This window comes from Protopterus annectens, chromosome 8.part1 (assembly GCF_019279795.1).
Source record: "Protopterus annectens isolate FY-2018-M chromosome 8.part1, PAN1.0, whole genome shotgun sequence".
NCBI lineage: Eukaryota > Metazoa > Chordata > Ceratodontiformes > Protopteridae > Protopterus > Protopterus annectens.
In genome coordinates this window covers 418,978,551-418,999,749 of record NC_056742.1, presented here as the reverse complement: position 1 = coordinate 418,999,749, position 21,199 = coordinate 418,978,551, and the positions used below count along the sequence as shown (strand labels likewise).

Below are 21,199 nucleotides of genomic sequence, written 5' to 3'. Positions count from 1 at the left end.
TCCTTTCTTTATCAAATTCACATGCTCACCTCTTTCCAAAGGCGTCTTCTGTAGCATTGTTATTTGCATGCTGCATTTCTTAATATAATTCAGTACTTTTACCTTTTCATCTATACCTGTGAGGCCATTCACATTCCAAAATAATATGGGTAGTGTAGCCATCTTTCCCACTTATTATATATGACAGCTTTTTTAAATGTCTACTTCCAGCTTCTGTGTTACATGCACCCATACCTCTCAACCTCTCAGAGCAAGAAATCTGGACAAAGTCTAAAATAATGGGGGGACAAAGGTAAAAAAATAGGTACATCTTTTAAATATTGCTGTTACAAACTTAGAAAGTTGATAAAATAACAGCAAGAATATACAGTCTAATATTCAAATGTCTGTCATTATTTACTGATTAGTAGCAAGTAATAGAATTTTACTAAAACTGACAGAATTACTAGCACTTCTCTCTCAGGTACTTTTTATGCTGGGAGAGCTAAAATTAAGTTGTTGATCAGTGTGCAGCCATCTTGGAAGTCCCTAAATCTCAGAAAAATATAAAAATATATACTGCTTTCTTAACTAGAATATGGACTCCTAAAAGCTTTGTAGGTTTGTCAAATTAGCAGATCACAGACATCATCACCCATCCCTAAAGAATGCCAACTGCGTACTTATAATACAGTACACAGCTTTACTGTTTCATTGCTAATCGTAAGCAATAAGTAGTCCCTACCACTTGCTAATAAATTAATAACAAATATCTTTTGCTACCCACTAAGTTCAAAAATTCAGAATCACACACACATGAAATAACTCTCTTTTATACTTGCCACCACTAAATAAACTTTATCAGAAATTGCCAGTACATACTCTGGAATTCTACTCCTACAGACAAACAATTCTACCAGGTTTTCTTCTTTTACCAGTTAACTATATATTCTTTGATCCATAAACTTTTTTGTGTGTAGAAGATTTGATTTTGCTTAATACATTATGCCTAATTTACTCCAAAGCTATTTACATATTCTTAGAATTTGCTCTTCATATATTGATGCTTAAAGTACCACACTTTATCTCCTTTTTATAAGTTATTACCATTACTCTTGCACATATTTCTTTTTATCCCAGACAATCAGCTTTCCATCACACTCTTTAGACTCACTCTTTTGTTCCTCCAGCAAATAATTCATATCCTGCATTTCCCAATATAAAGGTACCTACTGTTCTGAAGTATCTAATATTCTCATATGAATCACATTAGAATTTCTGACTTGCTATTTTTATTAGTTGTTCAAAGACATAAATCTCTATCAATCTTTCAGTTCTGAAAAATCATGCAACTTAAACTATTAAATACTTCTAATGTATGTAAGTACCTGTTGTAATTGCACAACATTTGTTACAATTTCTTACCTCCAAGCACAGGTATTTGGATCAATTCACTTACCTTGGGATCAAGAAAGATAAAATAAAAATTTAAGTAGGACCCTACAGCACACCTCTTTATAAACAATAGTGTTGAAATACACTGGTATATATTCTCTGCTGCACATACCTCTCAACCTGGAAACATCAAAAATCTGGACAAAGGCCCATGAAAAATAGGTACAAATCTGTACACTGATTAACATGACATTTGCATACATAATTATGCAACCCCACCCGCTCCAACGGAACTGTGGGATACCAACTTTCAAATGCAAACTGAAGAACAGACGACCAAAATATGTACCCCATCCCAGACCCTGTAGTAAATGGTAACCATTTTTTTTAAATGTGCAGCAATGATGTTCACTGAGAAGGGAGAAGATGATGAACCTTAGGATTTTGTTTTCGGTGACTTGCAGTACATGGGTTTTGTCTTAAAAGTAGAGCATTTAATGATAGGCAATATTCTAATCTTAGCAAAAGAATATTGTAGTTTGCTAGGACCTACAAAAGTCATTCTGATCATGGTTGAATGGGCCCCCCCATACACAGCTCTCCCCCCTACAGCCATTCCAATGTCTCATTACTTAGCTATTTCACCCCATTTGCCATAAACACTGTAATGTGTGTACGACTTTACTTCTATGATTGCTTGGATTTCATTTAAAACATTTATTTTACATTTTATAGCACAAACACTAATAGACATGTGCTAAACAAAGCAATACAGCCTCACAATGAAAATAGACTTAGCATTAAAACTTCTCTGCCCTTGAAACTCAAATTCTTTGAAACAGCACTGAAACCCACATTCAAAGAAAATGCATCTGGCCAGTGACAGTTAACGATGACCTTTGGACTGTTTTCAAATCATAGTCCCCTTGCACACGAAACATACTTGTGTTCTTTGATGTACATTCCTGATTGTATTAAACTACATTCCTTGTATAATACAACACACTTGTTAGAGTGTGTTTTAAATTTATTGTTTTGAACATTTTTCCAGTAAGCAATGAAACAAAATGCATGAACCAATAATGACAAAACTGCCCAATTCAGAACATTTCCAACATAAAGGTCAACTCAGACTTGTATAATACAGCACACTTGTTAGAGCGCATTTTAAATTTGTTTTGAACATTTTTCCAGTAAGCAATGAAAGAAAATGCATGAACCAATAATGACAAAACTGCCCAATTCAGAACATTTCCATTATAAAAGTCTACTCAAACTTCCTTGTATAATACAGCACACTTATTAGAGCATGTTTTAAATTTGTTTTAAACATTTTTTCCAGTAAGCAATGAAACAAAACGCATGAACCAATAATGACAAAACTGCCCAATGCAGAACATTTCCATCACAAAAGTCTACTCAGACTTCTATAATCCACCAGTATCAGTATATATGCACACTTTCTGCAGAAGTAAAATCATCTAAATAATCCCACATTAAAGAGATATGTAAGATCTGTAACTAATGAAGAGGTCACTGGTAGCAAACAACGTACTATTTCTTTGTTTCCTCTACAAATAAAGCACCTGTTGTCCTTGAGGAATAAATTGCCTATGCTACATAAAAAAATGATAAGCTAGTAATATTGCAATAGGGAATGGATTGCAAAGTGATAACAGGTTCATAGTTTCTAGGCATCTCTGCCAAAGAAGACATTCTCAGGATTGCAGCAACCACACCCTTTAAAAGTACAACACAGTACAGTAATCCATCCACATACTGTGGGAGTAGAACCCACAGCCTTCTGCATCAAAAGCAAGTATTCAATATGTTGTGCTACTAACAACAAACACAACCAGACTTGGCATAAGCAGCACTAAACTTCTTTCCCCCTGAAGAACTATGCAGCACAAGAAATCTGGAAAAAGCCAAAATTTATTGGGGGAGGGGGTCAGAGGCCCAAAACCAGGGACATATTTTAATCATTACTTGTATAATTTTAGAGAAGTTGCTAGAATGAAATGTTTTGTGTTACCATGTATTTCCTCAAAGATAGGAAGACTAAAACTTAAATGGCTATCATTATTTAGTGAATTCAGTTCTCAGTGATTTGCCATAAAACCACAAATTTTAAGAGGAACAGACCAAATATATGAGCCAAACATTCTGTAAAACTTTGGACAGTTGAGAACTATGGTTAACTCCTTGAATCATAAGTGACAGTGGTATGGGTAGAAAATTTAGGCTCTTGCTACCTGTACTTGAGCTACAGGACTAGTGTCTGGGTAACACTAGTCACCAGTAATACAAAACTGAGGCATGACAGACACACACACACACACACACACACACACACACACACACACACACACACACACACACACACACACACACAGTAAATTAAAAGTAATGGCAATGCCTGCCTGCAACCAGTAGTGAGGTAAAAATCAGCATTCTGTGAAAATTTGAACAGTTGACTTGATGTGACTGTACAGATAAGCAATGCATCTGTTGATATTCGGAAACATTACACTCACACACAGGTCCAAGTAGACCTTGTAGCGACTTGCCTTTTGCCTAAGCTAACCAATACCATGTTTCCTTAATCTTTTCACACTCTGCTTACCTTCATCTTGGTCAAGACTTGAGGACTAAGAGTCATGTTGCCCAACCGCTTTTCCTCCATCAACAAATGCAGCCGTAATTCTGCAGGGCCACGCCATGATAAGAGCCAGTGCCAGCCACAGAAAGTTGTTAACAAGCAATCCTACATTGTGTAAAACTGTGTCCACACAGTTAAAGTAAGACTTCCACAATCCCCACAAGCTGCCCATAAGTTGGCAGCTGTTAGCAACTAAAGTTTTTTTTTACTTTTTGAAATCTCCCGCCAGTCCTGCGAATCAGAGTCAGGCAGTCAGTACTGTTTCACAAAGGTGATATCATCACGCACACCCCTGTACCCTGGCGATGTGTGGTGACATCAGCGATCAGCCATAAATTGCAGAGGTACATATCAAAAAAAGGTAAAAAAAAATCAGGAATTAAAGGGGCCATGTGGGAATTAGTGGCACCCCAATATTTTGCCTTCAAAACCGTTAAAAAATGAGGAATTCGGTAAGGTTGGTAGATATGCAGTGCTGTGTGCCCAGCACTTCCTGAAAAATAGCTGTTTTTTTTTAAAGGTTAAATTACATTAAAAGTTATCTGATAACCTTGAATCTAGGCTGTGATTTTCCTAATGAGAGATCCGGTGACTAAGCACCCATTTTGCAGTTGTTGAGCTGTAGAAACTTGCAACAATCTGCTGAAATGCACTGGTGACTTCTGATTGGTAAATACCATGAGCATGAGACAGCTGCTTCCTAGTACTGGGTCAGAAAGTAATGTGCAGATATAAGGATTTATGAGCTACTCATGAAATGAACTACCTTTCTCAATGGACACAGTGAAGTCATGTAGTTAAGAATCTGAAACGTTCTGTCAGTCAACTGTAAATAGAATCGTTTTCTGAACAGATGCATTTTGCTTAGCTGAGTGTCTGAGTCTAATATGCATATTCCTGTAAAATACTACACACCTCAGTGCTATGTTTGCAACATGCACCATAGACTTGCATTTTAAATCATTGCCAGTGCTTAGGGGTTTTTATCTGCCATTTCTATTAAAGTGCCAACTCCGCAGAGACAATAATATAAAAACTGGGAAAAAGGAAATGTATTTTATTAATCAGAAGTAAGTGTAAACTGGTGAGCTACTACTATTTTCTATATCTGTTCCTTCTTTACTAGTTTGTAACCAAATTTTGAACTTTTCTATTGTAAACTTAAATATTTGTGACAATAACTTTCCTGCAATTAAACTAAGAAAATTGGGCATAAACCCATACATCACCAATGGACAGAATGTTGGTTCACTGATAGGACTGTAAGAAGTTAGGAGAATCTATCTCCACAAAGAGGTCAGTAACTACTGTAGTCTCACAGGGATCAGTGCTGGAGTGCTGGAGCCACTCCTTTTTATATAGGTTCATAGGTTAGTACTAAGCTAACTGCCCTTGCGAGCCACTGTAAACCTAGCCACGCTTCGTCAATGCAAACATCAAGGGCCTCTGGTTGGCAAATTATGCAAATGACTACAAACTAGGTATGGTCACCAAATCTCATAAAAACACAAATACTGTTCAAGAGGTCCTGATGAGACAAACATCTGGTGCCAGAGCCACAAACTAAAATGCAATTCAAAAAAATGCACAATAGTACCCTTTGGAAAGACATCCAAACCTGGAAATTGCCACATTGGTAATACAGCCCTAAAAGTGAATTAGTGGTCAGGGTCTGGGAATGCTTGTTGAAAGTAACCTGATATTTGACCAACACATGTACTGGGGTGAGAAAAACATTTTACATTGTACAATTCAGAAGTAAGGGCATGACATCCTGGTCCAAGAAGGCCATTATTCCGCTGTAATTGGCTCTCATCAGATGAATCATTGAGTACAATGCACCTTTCAACATGTACCTCATCAGGCACTTGCAAGGGCTTGAGAGACCACAGGGGTTACATGGAGTAAACAATAAGTTCTACATGGAGTTCCTGAAAGCTCTAACCCTGTGCTCAGTCTCCTACAGACTGCCGAGCAGCGATCTATGCCTAGCCTACAAGGCATCCCCTGATTCTACAGTTATGGATTTGTTGCTCACCTCAAAACAAACAGCATCAGAAATACCCTTTATAAGGATCTAAATTTTGTCTGAAACATAAACAAGACATGCTGGAGGGACAGGCATATTTAGTGATACCCCTTCTCTGGAACAGGCTTCCCAGCCATGTGTAGCAAAGCTCATCCCTAACTCTACTCAAACGTAACTTGGACCAATGGAAGGGAAATCACAAATCTACCCCTAACTTGGTACCTATGTCTGTAATGGGTAGGGCAGCCTGTGAGCACTGGATGCAAACAAGCCTATATAATAACCATAAATTTCCTTGGGGTATTGACACATCAGCAATATTTTGTTAAGTTTGAGGTAAGCTTGGTTAGGTTTAAAGTGAGTCTTAGGCAGATAGCCTAGTAACCAACTATAAACATATAACTGTTTAAAATGGCTGTTAATATCTATGAATACGTATCTCTTATCTACTAATATGTCTAATTCAAGTTTCTTTTAAACACAGTTGTGTCTAAAATGAAAAACAAAAAAATAAATAAAATGGGTACACTTCATTGTATTACTTTATATAACTGCAAAAAAATGTTTTCTCTGTGATAAAGAAGACAAATTCTAACAAAAAGCTACAGATAAGAGTAAATTTCAAGCTAAGCAGCTTTTAGAAATGTTTCATAAAAAGACTTAAGACTACAAGTTTCACAGAAATAAAGGTATATAATACAGAAAGATAAAGCAGGGAAAGTTAAAAGCTTAAGCAAAAAGAAAACACGACAGATGACTGTGGAGATTCCTAGCCTAATAATATTTGAACAAAACACCCATAAAATAACGTCACACTGTAAGAAGTGCACAGACAGCGTTTGAGCTACTAAGCATTACAAGAGTTGATAGACTGACAGTATCAGCGTTAGAGATGATAACAAAGAAATGCATGCTACAAGAATCAGAACACATTTTCTTAGACGTGTCAGACAATGTAAACCATTACTCTGAAGCCAAGATAAAGGCATATATAACTCTGGACAAACTACCAGATTACTGCTGGACTGTTCAACACTGCAGTAGTGCAAGTTACAAATGAAGGATGTGAAGACAAGGGCAACTAAAGAATAACAGAAGAAGAGCTCGAAATAATTAAATTAAATAAAAAAGAAAATTAAAATTAAAACAAAGTGAAATGATATAAGCTGACAGGAAACGCACGTATATAATGCCAGAAGAGAAGAAGCTGCTTAGCTTGAAATTTACTCTTATCTGTAGCTTTTTGTTAGAATTTGTCTTCTTTACAAGACTCAAAGCCTTCTCTATATCTTACAGACTGCTAAGAGATGACCCATGTCTGACATACAAGGCCTCCTCTGAACCAACACTTATAGATTTACTGCACATCTGTAAGCCAAATGACACCAGAAATACTCGGTACAAGGAAGGATCTAAACCTGTTCTGCAACACCAACAAAATGGTTTGGAGGAAAAGGTGTACACTGCAAAGGATACTGCTGCTCTGGAACAGATTTCCCATCCACATAAAACAGTGCTCATGCCTGTTCATTTCAATTGTAAGTTGGATTTATGGATGGGAAACAGAAAATTTACTGCAGGGCTGCTCCCTGAACTACGAATGGACAGAGGCAGCTCCGAAATGCTTTATCCCATATGCATGAGTTCCCTCAAATTATCTACAATGTGATCCCAGTTAGTGATAATTTGGAGGGTGATATATAACTATCAACCACGGGATGGATAAGGCCAGTCTCTGTTCAAATGGGACAGGTTAATTTGAGCACAAAAAAAGAAACTGGCTAGGCTTAAAATGGCCTGCAATGGCAGCTAGCCTACTACTTATCTATGAACTTATAAATGGAAAAAGTTCACTCAAACTATGCCATAAACTGTGGTGAATGGAAAGGTTGGTTTGTTATTCCGTAAATTGCATTCTTGTATTTTGTATGTTGTGGTGTATTTTCACTGCAATGGTTTTTAACTGTATTCTGTTTTCTACTGCATACTTAAATTAGAAAAAGAAATCAAAGCTGCTTCTCTTGTGAATCACAGAAAATATATTTTTTCCTACTCTCCCACATGCTGTTGTGTTCTTACACTCTTGTCTCGCTAGTTCTTTACCCCTATGTTAATTTGATCACATAATTCCTTTTCTCTTGCCTTTCAATGGCTGTTGTCAGTCAGTAAGCACACAATTTTGTGACATCACTCCTCTTTAAGTTATTTGAATTTATTTGCCCTCCCACTGTATTCCAGAGAGCCAGAATAATGTGTGCTTCCATTCCAATCTGCCTTGTTGTTTTAAAACTAGTAGCTCTCTCTTTAGACCGCTAAGACTAAGTTATTACTTTCTCTTTCAAATCTTTTAACTCCTGAGTGCACACTGCAGTTCTTAGAACATTGACACATTTTTTCATTCTTACCGTTAAAATCTGCAACATCTGGGGCAAGACTATCTATCACTGACAACCTACATTCTAAGTCTCAGTAATCACTTTAAATTAGTGCTTCTGTTTTGTTCCTGGTGAGAGGAAGGGGAGCACATGGAGACTTTATTTCCCAGACTTCCCAGTCACTACTGATCGCTGGAAAAACTGATAATCGCTTCTTAAGAGTCTGTTTGGGAATGGTAATACTGTTTTGCTCCTGGTGGGAGTAGCAGCAGAGGATCATTAATCCCTGACTGTTTCTAATTGGACAGTGTATGAATATGAGACTTTCCTGATTAGTCTGTTATCCAAGGCATCTATCAGGAGAAGGCTACAACAGGCCTACAGACCCCTGAAAAATCTGGGACAAGACTGCTGATCATTAAAGACCTGTGAGCCCACTTCTCATCTTGGGATTAGTGTTACAATTTTGCTTTTGGTGAGAGAAGAAGCAAAGGTGTACTGATTCCTAGCTGTGTGAAGCTGTGGTAAGACAAACACTCGTAGTGGCCAGGTAGTAGCCAATGGGTGATAAACCACTATTCATCATTACTGATAAATCTAATTGTCTTTTCAGTAAGTACTGCTATATTACATATAAATCAACTGCCCAGTTTTTCACAGAATGTCCAGATTTTTGTTCAATATGTTTTAGTCTGTCCCTCATAGAATTTGTGGTTTTCTTGCAATTTACTGAGGATTAAAGTCAATGTATAATGACAGATATTTGAGATTCAGACTTCATATCATTTTGTAAATACAAATGAATGCAAATCCTGTTAACCTAGCAACTTTCTAAGTTTATAAGAGCAATATTTAAAATCTGTTCCTATTTTGGACCATTCTCCCCTTTATTTTTGGCTTTATCCAGATTTCTTGTGCTAACAGGATGAGCGGTATGGCAAACATCTAATCTATCTTCAGGGTATATCATTAAAATACTTCATCCATAAATCTTCAGGGTCTACTATAGTAGTTTTCCTCAACCCCCTCCCCTCCCTGAGTACTATACAAGCACCAGACCTCCACTCTCTGGCAATGTGGCTCAACAGTCTACTGTCACCACATCTGTGGATAGTCTTGCATTAGGTGTGGTAAGATAATGGAGCAGCTGTTTCATGCTTACCAGTTATTCACTACTGCCTGCCAGTTGTCAGTACAACCTATGGGAGATGTACATATTTAAATAATGGAGGCAATCCTATTATATCAGCCCACAGTTGGTAAGCTTCATACCTCCACTACATCATAACACTCACAGCACAGTACTACATGAGTAACATATTCTGAGGTTGTAAAGATAAGTTTGCCAAAGCCTCCTAGAACTCACTGTAAAACATCCCAGCACAGTCCAGCACACAGCACAACATCTGCACCTTTTCCACTCACACATACTGCAAATCGACAGAGCTCACCCAAGGCCCACTCATCCAAGTCAATCTTCACATAGGGATATGTTTTAATCATAGTTATGCATCTGGACTCCACTCTCGCCACAGTGGATAGCAAATAAATCTGTAATGAAGGTTTGTGCTAGCAAATCACCTTTACATTTCATGGTTTCATCGAACAATAAAGTCTGATGCCCCTGTGGTGAATAAATTGAGTAGAACCAATAACCTTCTGCATCAAAAAGCAGCACACAGCCTGTTGTGTATTAGCACTAAACTTTCTTCCCCTGCTCTCAGCTCCTTGTAAAAAAAATCTGCTACTCACTCAGATGCATCTCAAACTTACAGCACAAGAAGGAAAAAAAAAAAAAAAATAGGTTGGTGGGTCAAAAAAGGGAAAAACCACACACATTTAAACATTGCTTATATAATCTTGCTAGAAGCTAGAATAACATGCTGTGTTACCACGGTACCATATGTCAACCTTAGCACAAAAAACATGGACAAAGCACTAACAGGGTATTACACAGTCCCAAAATAAGGAAAAATTTCAAATAGTCATCTTATAAACATAAAAAATGCTATAATAAAAAGGTTGGATAGCAGGGTGACTATAAGCTGCTTGTCCAGCACCAAGATCCCTGATGCTACAAGGGTCCTAAGGTCCGCTAACATAGACAGACATGACTATAACCTTGTAGTAGCCCCATGTGGGCTTGAATGACCTGAGGTGCTCCATCCAGAAGGACATATACAGACATGATGGAACTAGAGGCAGGAAATACACTGGTCTAGAGTAGTATATTGCCTTTACCAAGAATGATATCTAGCGACAAAGACAAGACAATTGGCTTTAACAATTGGCTAAGTAGTTGGTGTCATTCCAATTACCTCACTGATATAACATCCCTAAAAGTAGTCACAGTAGTCATGGAGTTTTGAACTGATGTAGATAGTAACCTGGCTTTTGATCAATATGTGTCTAAAGTTTTAAGAAAATCATTCTAAATTGCTCAACTTATAAGTAAGGACATGGCATCCAGGTCCAGGGAAGTCATCGTGCCACTGTACTCAGCCATCATCAGACCCATCATATAAAGCAGCCGTCTGTATGTATCTGACCATGTACATGCAACAACTAGAATGTCCAGAGAAGTTTCTCACAAAAAGAATACAGGACATAAAAAAAATGTCCAATGCAGATCATCTCAAAGCCCTATCTCTATACTCCATTTCCTACAGACTGCTGAGAGGTGATTTTTGTCTGGCATACAAGCCATCCTTGGATCCCATTCCGATGGACCTTTTGCATATCTGAAAAACAAGCAGCACTAGAACTACTATATCTAAGGATCTAAACTTTGATTATGACTTAAATAGGGCATGTTGGAGGGACAGTTACATATCTCTGAGAATCCACATTCTCTAGAATAGGCTTCCCAATTCATGTGAAGTAGACTCCTTCCATAGCCCCGTTCATGTTCAACCTGGACCAGTGGTTAGGAAATCTGAAATTCACCCCTGGTCTGACACCTATGTCTCTGATGGACAGTGGCAGCCATTAAATCATGCCCTAATTAATATATACTCATTAAAATAACCCCAAAGGCACAATACCTCATGGGATATTTTTGGTTTGCATGGCTAGGCTTATAAAGGTCCCACTGAGCGTTAGTCTAGCATAAACTTATGAATATATACAGGAGATCCAGTATGTATCACCCTGGGATTACATATGGTGGATAAGAGTTCCTGTTTTGCTAGAGATGGCTTACACCTTTTATAGCAGGGTTTCAACATATTAGCTAAAGCTTCTGCTGCCAATTTAGTGCCTTTTTATGCAGAATCCACCTACTGGACATTCCTACATAGAAAACTCAAACACAAATTTGGATAGCAGCAAATTGGAGTCTAAATAGTCTAAATAGAAATATGGCAGAAGTCCAGACCCTTCTGCAACTCAAACTCATCCATATTTGTAGAGTTACAAAGAAATGGTTTCAGTGTAGTGACAATACTCCCTCTACACCAGGATTTACCATAACTTCAGACCTTTGGGTAACTGAGAGGGAGTTATCTACATTTGTTTGTAATACCATAACTTCACATAAAATTATCCACAGTCTTAACTTAGAGCTCCTGGAGATCCAACTCATTCTTGTTTCATTGCTAGCTACACATTCCCATAACTGTCACCCAAAGGTCACATAAATTATCTCAACATAATTGAGCATTAAATATCAAACCGAATACTTTCTTATTAGGGGACTTCAATTATCCAAGCATTAATTGGCACACTTACACCTCTAAATATACTTATGCTGAGCATTTCCTAGACATTAATACCAATCAAATGGAGAAAATTGTGAAACTACCCCCTAGAGGTACTATTTCCTTGACCTTATCCTTACCACGTTAACTCCCACCTGCGCCCCACCCCTCATCTCTTCATGCCTGGATAAATATGATCACTAATCAGTCATCTTCGCTTTCCGGCCTCGTTGTACTGCCCCACCACCAAACAAGACCAACTTTAGAGACTTTAAGGCAATCCTACTTCAGCTAGTAGAAAACTTATGCAAAATTTCCAATAATCCCTTGTAGATGGACCCATCTGAGAGGGCTGCTGAACTCACTTTTACCAGCACCTGAACAGTTGCATAGAAAAGACAGTACCCATCCATCCTAAATACAATATTAAATTCAGAAATGAACCTCTTAGGTGGAACCCCCATATTAATAAACTGCATAACAAAAAAAGGCAAATAATGAAAAGGTGCAAAAAAATCACCATGTCTACACTTCGAGACTACACCGAATCATGTCTAACTTCACCTCCTATTTCTTTGTAAAACCAGTGGCTCTACACACACCCACACTAAGGACACAAATCTACACCAAGAAATGAACAAGACTCACTGGAGGGATACTTTTCTAACATCAACGTATTCCTTGCCTATGGAATAAGTTACCACTAGAGATCAAACAAAAATACTACCCTTAAAGCGATTCTTGGTGACTGGATGGGTAGACAAAATTATACCAGCTTCATCTTGCATGGCCCTGACTGATTTAGGAGGTAAACACTATTAAATGCTTGAAAAAGGTCTGCTCATTATCATCTGCTGTCAAGGTACTGATCAAGGGCATGTACCATGGCCCAGCACAATTCATAAAGGGACTCGTGCACAATAGAGTTTCAATATGCACAACTACATACCAGCTGGATTCCCTATATGCATTTGGTATGCAAATGGAACACTGCGGCATACTCCAAGACTCACAAATCTGTGTATTGTGTTCTGTAATGGGACTATACAACAGAGTCTGGGATATGCTGCTGTGAATTGTGGTGAAGTGTTAACACATGCAACAAACACATAACATATCTCTAGGACAGGGATGCATACATAGCTATGTGAAGGTATATGTCTTTCAAGGTTCAAAGAGGGTTATAAGTCACAGTCCAAACAAGCTGTTGCTTAGTGTCATTCTCACAAACAGAGTGCACAAAAGAAATCATTCTGTATCCCATGTGTTACAGCTGGATACCCGGAAGAAGAGCAGACTGCTGTAACATAAACAGTAGAGCAAAATCCCAAGCACTAAAGGCGGTGGTGTCTCCATATTCATAAAGGATATGCACACCTCCAGACTAGTAGCCCAACATAATGCATCAGAGATACTTCAGGTACAAATAACACTGGGTAAAACTGCAATCCAGGTTGTAGCCTGCTATAAATCCCCCACCATGTCCCAAGACTCCCACTCCACATTCTTAAACACACTGGAAAATGTTAGGTTACAACCCAATACCCTTATACTGGGAGACTTTAACTACCCCTCCATTAACTGGGAGAATTACTCATGTACCAACACACTTGCCCAACGTTTTCTGGAATTCATTAATTCCAACTTTCTGGACCAACTCATTCTTACCCCCAACAGGGGTAGAAGCATCCTTGACCTGGTCATTACTAACATGGGTGTCCATTGCTCTACACCAGTAATCAGCTCCTCCCTGGTCAGATCTGACCACAAGCTAATCACCATGGATATCCACACCCCCCCACTAAAGGAAACCACCATAAAAAACTTCTCCAAAGCCAATTTTGGGCTTCTAAAAACAGAGGTGGATAACTTCACGATATCCATGCAAATGGAAAATAGGTGCATGACTGCTGAATCATAAACCAAAGCACTGTATGAGCACATAAATAAGTGCATGGAACGGGCCATACCAAACAGAACCAAGACACTCTCCTCCAAAAAAAGAAGCCAATCTGGTGGTTCCCCACCATAAACAAACTCTGCAATAGAAGGAAAAAACTGTTGCAGAAAAGGGTGAATTCTCAAGACTGGAAAAACTCCCTTGAGATCCATCATCAAATCCTCTAAAGCTAGCTATGAAAACAAAATTGTTGCAGATTTTAAAGACAACCACAAGGCATTCTATAGTTATGTCAAGAATCTACATGGCAATACTCAGATCTGCCCTGAGTTACAGCACAATGGCAATACATATACAGAACCAACTGATATTGCCAACATATTGGTCAGAAGGTTTGGTGTGAACTTTACCCCCTTTCATCCCCTAAAGGGCCTATCACAATACCTGAGGAATGCCAAGTCCCTATTATCACAGCTACACAGGTAAAACCTGCACTGTCCAAAGCCAAGAATACAGCTTCCATGGGACCTGATAATATCCCTGGCTGTGTTCTACATGAATTGCAAAGTGAACTGGCACCACACCTGAGTACCCTGTTCAATCACAGCCTCATTTCAGGCTTTGTTCTTACCAAATGGTGCACTGTTATGGTCATCCCACTCCACAAAGGGGAAGCGACTACAGACCCTGGGAACTACCGCCCCATTAGTCTGACGAGTCTGATATGTAAGGCTATGGAGCTCATCATCATGGACCTTATAAATAAGGACATAGGGAATCTCCAAACTCTGGACCCCATGCCATTTGGGTTTGTGAAAGGTAGATCATGCCTGCTGAACCTGTTAGACTTCTTCGAGTCTGTCACCAGAGCTGTGGATGAGGGCAAGGTAGTTCACACAGCCTACCCAGATCTTGCCAAGGCCTTCAACACCATCCCTCACTCAGGAATCATAGATAGACTCACTAAACTAGGCATAAACCCCTATGTCATAAGATGGGTTGCCAACTGGCTCACTGATAGAACCCACACTGTAAAAGTAGCGGACTTCAAATCTGACTACCGACCAGTTACAAGTGGTGTCCCACAGGTTCTCTCCTGTTTGGCATCTACTTCACTGAAGTTCAAGTCATTACGAAGGGAGTCTGGCTGACCAAGGTCGCAGATGATTGCAAACTGGGAGCCATTATTGATTCTTCATCTGATGTAGACATTCTACAAAAAGGTCTCACTTACACCACTGACTGGTGCCAGAACTATGGCCTTAAGCTCAATGCCAAAAAGTGCATTGTCATTCCCTTTAGGAAAAATTTGGTGCCCATGAACTACCACATAGGCGGTAATCCACTAAACACTGAAGGTGTGATAAGTGACCTGGGGACACAGGTTGACAGCAACCTCTCCTTTGATAACCAAATTGCCACTGTAGTCAGAAAGTCCTTCTATGTGGCACATCTCATTATAAAAGATTTCTCATCCAGGAAGAAAGAAGTCATAATCCCTCTCCACTTGTCCCTCATTAGAGCTATTATAAAATACAACGCCCCATTTGGTATGTACCTCACTAGACACCTACAACAATTGGAAAGGCCACAAAAATACCTCACTAAGAGGATCTTAGGCCTTAGACGCATGCCCTACATGGACAGACTCAAAAAAACTCCAGTTATACTCTGTCTCTTATCGCCTGCTTAGAGGTGATCTCTGCTTGAACTACAAAGCCATGTCTGACCCAGAGTTGATAGATATGCTACACCTAAAAAAATCCCAATCCCTCCATGCCACACGCTCTAGGGACCTAAACCTCATTACCACAATAAACAAAGCATGCTGGAGGGACAGGTTCCTAACCCAGAGACTTCCCATACTCTGGAACAAACTTCCCATTCACATCAAGCAGAGCACTTCACTGGCTCTCTTTAAGAGAAATCTTGCCAAGTGGATGGGCAATAGGAAGTTCACCCCGGGAATCACTTCAGTGGCCTTGCTTGACAGGGGCACTGGGAACTAACTTTGGGCGGCATAATGCCAGGGAATCTTCTTGGGCTAAACTTATATAGGCTCCAGGGCCATTAGCCTAGTATACACCTATGAACTTATGAACCTAAATGCTGACTGTGTTTATTTTCTAAATCTTTGGCATATGCATTTGGATATCAATAACATGAGTAAAGCTTTTTACAAACAATATGCTAAAAGCCAGAGATAAGGACTGAGTCAAGAAGGCAATGTGCATTTTAGTTATTGAGCAACTCAGTCTTCAAAAATCCATGCACTTTACAACTGACTACGAACACTTTTTGGAATTTTTGCATTCAGATAGCACTTATGTCCAGTAGTGAATGTGGGCAAACGATGCATCAGCTGGTTTAAGCACTGCTCAATAACTCCTTTTATTTATTTTATTTTTATTTTTACATTTGTTGACCAGGTTAGCCTGGCTGAGCAAAGGCCCATTTTCAGTGGAGACCCTGGGAGAAAAGGTCAAAAAGAAAAAAATGACAAAGAAGGACACTTAGTTAATATAATCCTAGTAATAGTTGTGAATGCTGCTAAAAGGTTGACAGTTATACAGTTATATACACGAGTGATTACTTCCTGGTATTCACTTCCTGAGTTGATAGTGACATTCTTCATTCTTGTTAGCCCTCCGCTTAAGAGCTGTGTCCTGCTGCTGCTGTATTTACATCTGCACTCATGAAGACACATTAGCAAGGTGTGAAAGAAGCTTTATTTCCTGGATAACTTACTGCTCTGTATGCATGGTGCTGTACAGCTTTTCCTGCCTGCTGTTTAATACTGTTACTATGTTGCACTGTAGCTCTTGTTCTACCACCCACACCCTATGTCCAACTGTTACACTTTCAATCCACCAAACCACCCATACAGTTCACCCAACTGTCATACTATGAAGTTACCTTGTCACCTAAACCCTGCACCCAACTGTCGCATTATGAAGCTACCTCAACACCCAAACCCTGCACCCAACTGTCGCATTATGAAGCTACCTCAATATCCAAAACCTGCACCCAACTGTCACATTATGAAGTTGCCTCACCAGAAACACACGGCACCCAAATGTTGCACAATGAAGCTACCTTGCACAAAACACCCTGCAGCAAACTGTCACACTGCAACGTTAACTCATCACCCAAACCCTTCACCTAACTCTCTCACTATGAAGTTACCTCACAACAAACATGCTGCAACCAACTAATCACATTATGAAACTACTTCAACTTAGCATATTACTCCAGGGTACCGCTTTTTAAAAAATAAACAGATTAAAGTTAGCAAAGTTAATATTTGTACTTACGCAATCTTATTAAAGTCAGGACACTGAAGGACTCTTTCAAGAAGTTTAGCGATACCATCATCAGATATATTGTTGTTCCGTAAACTGAAGAAAAAGAAACAGAAAAAAACAACAAAGAGTTGAATGTAAAATGGAAGTGTCAATATACGTTTAACAATTTTGCTGACTCAAGAAGACAATCAAATCTCTGTCACTGTTTTACCTCCAATAATCAATAACTACATCCCTCTCACTTACTTGTTTCTAAGATTCATGAGTGGATTGGGTAGGGAGAACAGTTTCCAATCAGTAGAGTTCATAACAAAACGTAGGGAAGGCATTTAAGTGCTGGCAAATGATAGAAGCAGAAATCTTGAAGGAACATCTACAAGGAAGGGAGCATGAGGGATTATGTGTAAGCACACACACACACACACACACACACACACACACACACACACACACACACACACACACACACACACACACACACACACACAAAATAAGCATTTGTTTTCATATGTCACTTTTTTGTCAATTCTTTTTCACCCCTAACAAAGACACATGTACCCACCTACACTTACAAAACACATACACAAAAAAATACAAATATACACATACACATTATCACATCCTTCCTAGGAACCATACCTCTCAACCTCTCAGTGCAAGAAATCAGGACAAAACTAAATATAGGGGGACAAAGGTCCAAAAATGGGGACAGATTTCAAATATTCCTCCTATAAACTTAGAAAGTAGCTAGAATAACAGGTTTTGCATTATTATGTATTTTCTGAAGGATGTGAAATCTGAGACTAAAATGTTTGTCATTATTTAGTGTAATTTAAAGATTTCAATTTTCAATGATTTGCCAAAAAAACAAACATTTTATGAGCAACAGACCAAAATATGAGGCAAAATCTGGAGATTTTGCGAAAATCTGGACAGTTGAGAGGTATGCTAGGAACCAAAAAGCAAAGTAATCTTCTGCCTCTCCAAATAATGAGTTACTTCCCAAATAGTTGTATTAGGTAGCACCTCAGCCTTCAATGTCATCAGGTTATGCTGAAGTTGCCACTTTCTGAAACCCAAAAAGGGATATCAAAGGGATCATATAACAGTTCCAAAAAAAGATGGCTTCCACTTATTGGCAACTCTGACATGACAAATGTGAAAACAAACTGATATTCCAGTCAATATAGCAGAAAATGTCATTCAAAGTATTTTAGACTGCAAGCATCATTATGGTAAACGCTTTATAAAAAACAGTTGCAGAAAGGACAGTAGTAACTGTGGTCATCAGATGTAGAAAAAGGCAACGGAAAACTGAAGCAGCTGTATAATTATATTTAAATTCTAATTTAATAATTCTGATGTTATTCACAAAAGGTAAAGTTTTGAAATTGAAGGTTTTCTGATATGCAGGGTTAGCTGATAAAGTAATAAGTTCAGTTACAAAGTATGCTGTTATACTTTCAAACATACATCAGACACAAGTGAAAAGGCACATGATATCTAATCTGTTAGATGACAAAACTGATGCTGTAATGTGGGCTTAAAGGGAATCCTAGGTCACAACTATTATGGTTAAGAATACTAGTCTAGCATGGTACGTGTGCTCGTGTGTGTGTGTGTGTGTGTGTGTGTGTGTGTGTGTGTGTGTGTGTGTGTGTGTGTGTGTGTGTGTGTTTCTTTAAAGTTATGGCATGCAAAAATCACTTTATTTACATTTTGCAACACAGCACAGGGACTAAAAATAAGCAAAATTGGAAAAGGAAATAAATGATGAAGCAACAAGAAATTAAATGAAAACTGAAATGACATCCATATCGGACACCTTTCAAGATTCAAACTGTGGGATTTGATGAGATTCTTTCCATCTGCACTAAGTGGTTAACAGGACCTGGCTAAGTAGCATGGTGGAGGGAATCCCTGATTCAGAGACAGTGAAGCCACACAGAAAAAGTCCCCATGAGTGGATCATTTTCATGTGTTTGAACTAAATATTTCACGCCATCCTATGCAATGCTGTTGCCAAGGCATTCCCCGACACGTGTGTGTACAGACAGACACACAATTATGAAGCCAAAAACAAGTTGCATAACATCTGTACACAATCACATGGAAACACTCACTCACACACTTTCATGTTCTCTCTCTCTGACACACACACAACTGGCTTTCCATACTTCATTATGCAGGGTGACCACCCAGACAGACAGTCACACAAACACAAACACACACACATGCACACACATATATACATCCATTCAGCACATCCATGCTCCAAGACATGCACATACATACATCCATACAATGACGCACACACCTTTACTATATTTGTAGATATGGCATGAGACATTACTGCTCACACAGAAGTGAATCTGAAAATACCATCAAAAGATGACATTCATGTTTTCTTCTTAAAAGAACATGAACTTAGGAAAACAATTCCCTGAATATGTCCGCTGACATACCTGTGGAAGCATGGAGGTGTTTAGGTGAAATGGCAGTGGAGTTTTTAACCAGATTGTTTAATGAAATCTTGGAAACTGACAGGATGCCTGAGGAATGGAGAAAAAGTGTTTTGGTACCGATTTTTAAGAATAAGGGTGATGTGCAGAGCTGTAGTAACTACAGAGCGATTAAACTGATCAGTCACAGCATGAAGATAAGGGAAAGAGTAGTGGAAGCTGGTTAAGAAGGGACGTGATGATTAGTGATCAGCAGTATGGTTTCATGCTAGGAAAGAGCACTACAGATGCGATGTTTGCTCTGAGAGTGTTGATGGAGAAGTACAGGGAAGGTCAGAAGGAGTTGCATTGTGTCTCTGTGGACTTAGAAAAAGCATATGACAGGGTACCTAGAGAGGAGTTGTGGTATTGTATGAGGAAGTCGGAAGTGTCAGAGAAGTATGGTACAGGATATGTACGAGGGTAGTGTGACAGTGGTAAGGTCTGCGGTAGGAGTGACGGATGCATTTAAGGTGGAGGTGGGATTACATCAAGGATCTACTCTGAGCCCTTTCTTATTTGCAATGGTGATGGACAGGTTGACAGACGAGATCAGACAGGAGTTCCCGTGGACTATGATGTTTGCAGATGACATTGTGATCTGTAGTGAGAGTAGGGAACAGGTGGAGGAGACCCTGGAGAGGTGGAGATATGCTCGAGTGAGAAGAGGAATGAAGGTCAGCAGGACTAAGACAGAATATATGTGTGTGAATGAGAGGGAGGATAGAGGAATGGTGAGGATGCAGGGAGTAGAGGTGGCGAAGGTGGATGAGTTTAAATACTTGGGATCAACAGTTCAGAGTAATGGTGAGTGTGGAAGAGAGGTGAAGAAGAGAGTACAGGCAGGATGGAGTGGGTGGAGAAGAGTGTCAGGACTGATTTGTGACAGACAAGTACCAGTAAGAGTGAAAGGGCAGGTCTACAAGAGGGTAGTGACACCAGCTATGTTATATGGGTTGGAGACAGTGGCACTGACAAAAAGGCAGGAGTCAGAGCTTGACATGGCAGAGTTGAAGATGTTAAGATTTGCACTGGATGTGACGAGGATGGACAGGATTAGGAATAAGTATATTAGAGGGTCAGCCCAGGTTGGAAGGTTTAGAGACAAAGCCACAGAGGTAAGATTACATTGGTTTGGACATGTGCTGAGGAGGGATGCAGGGTATATTGGGAAAAAGATGCTAAGGATGAAGCTGCCAGGTAACAGGAAAAGATGGAGGCCTAAGATAAGGTTTACGGATGTGGTGAGAGAGGACATGCAGGTGGTTGGTGTGACAGAGCAAGATGCAGAGGACAGGAAGAAATGGAAACAGTTGATCTACTGTGGCGACCCCTAATGACAGCAGCCGAAAGAA

The 21,199-nt window shown here is 39.2% G+C and overlaps 1 protein-coding gene across 3 annotated transcripts in view; it reads right to left on the bottom strand.

The window, feature by feature from the left end:
* NOD2 (nucleotide binding oligomerization domain containing 2) overlaps nucleotides 1–21,199 on the bottom strand; it is a 1,141,123-nt gene that overhangs the window by 381,177 nt on the left and 738,747 nt on the right. For all 3 annotated transcript variants that reach the window (XM_044081989.1, XM_044081990.1, XM_044081991.1), the window contains one exon: nucleotides 17,353–17,436. In XM_044081989.1, the coding sequence (XP_043937924.1) occupies nucleotides 17,353–17,436 (84 nt within the window). The remainder of the gene's footprint in view (nucleotides 1–17,352; nucleotides 17,437–21,199) is intronic.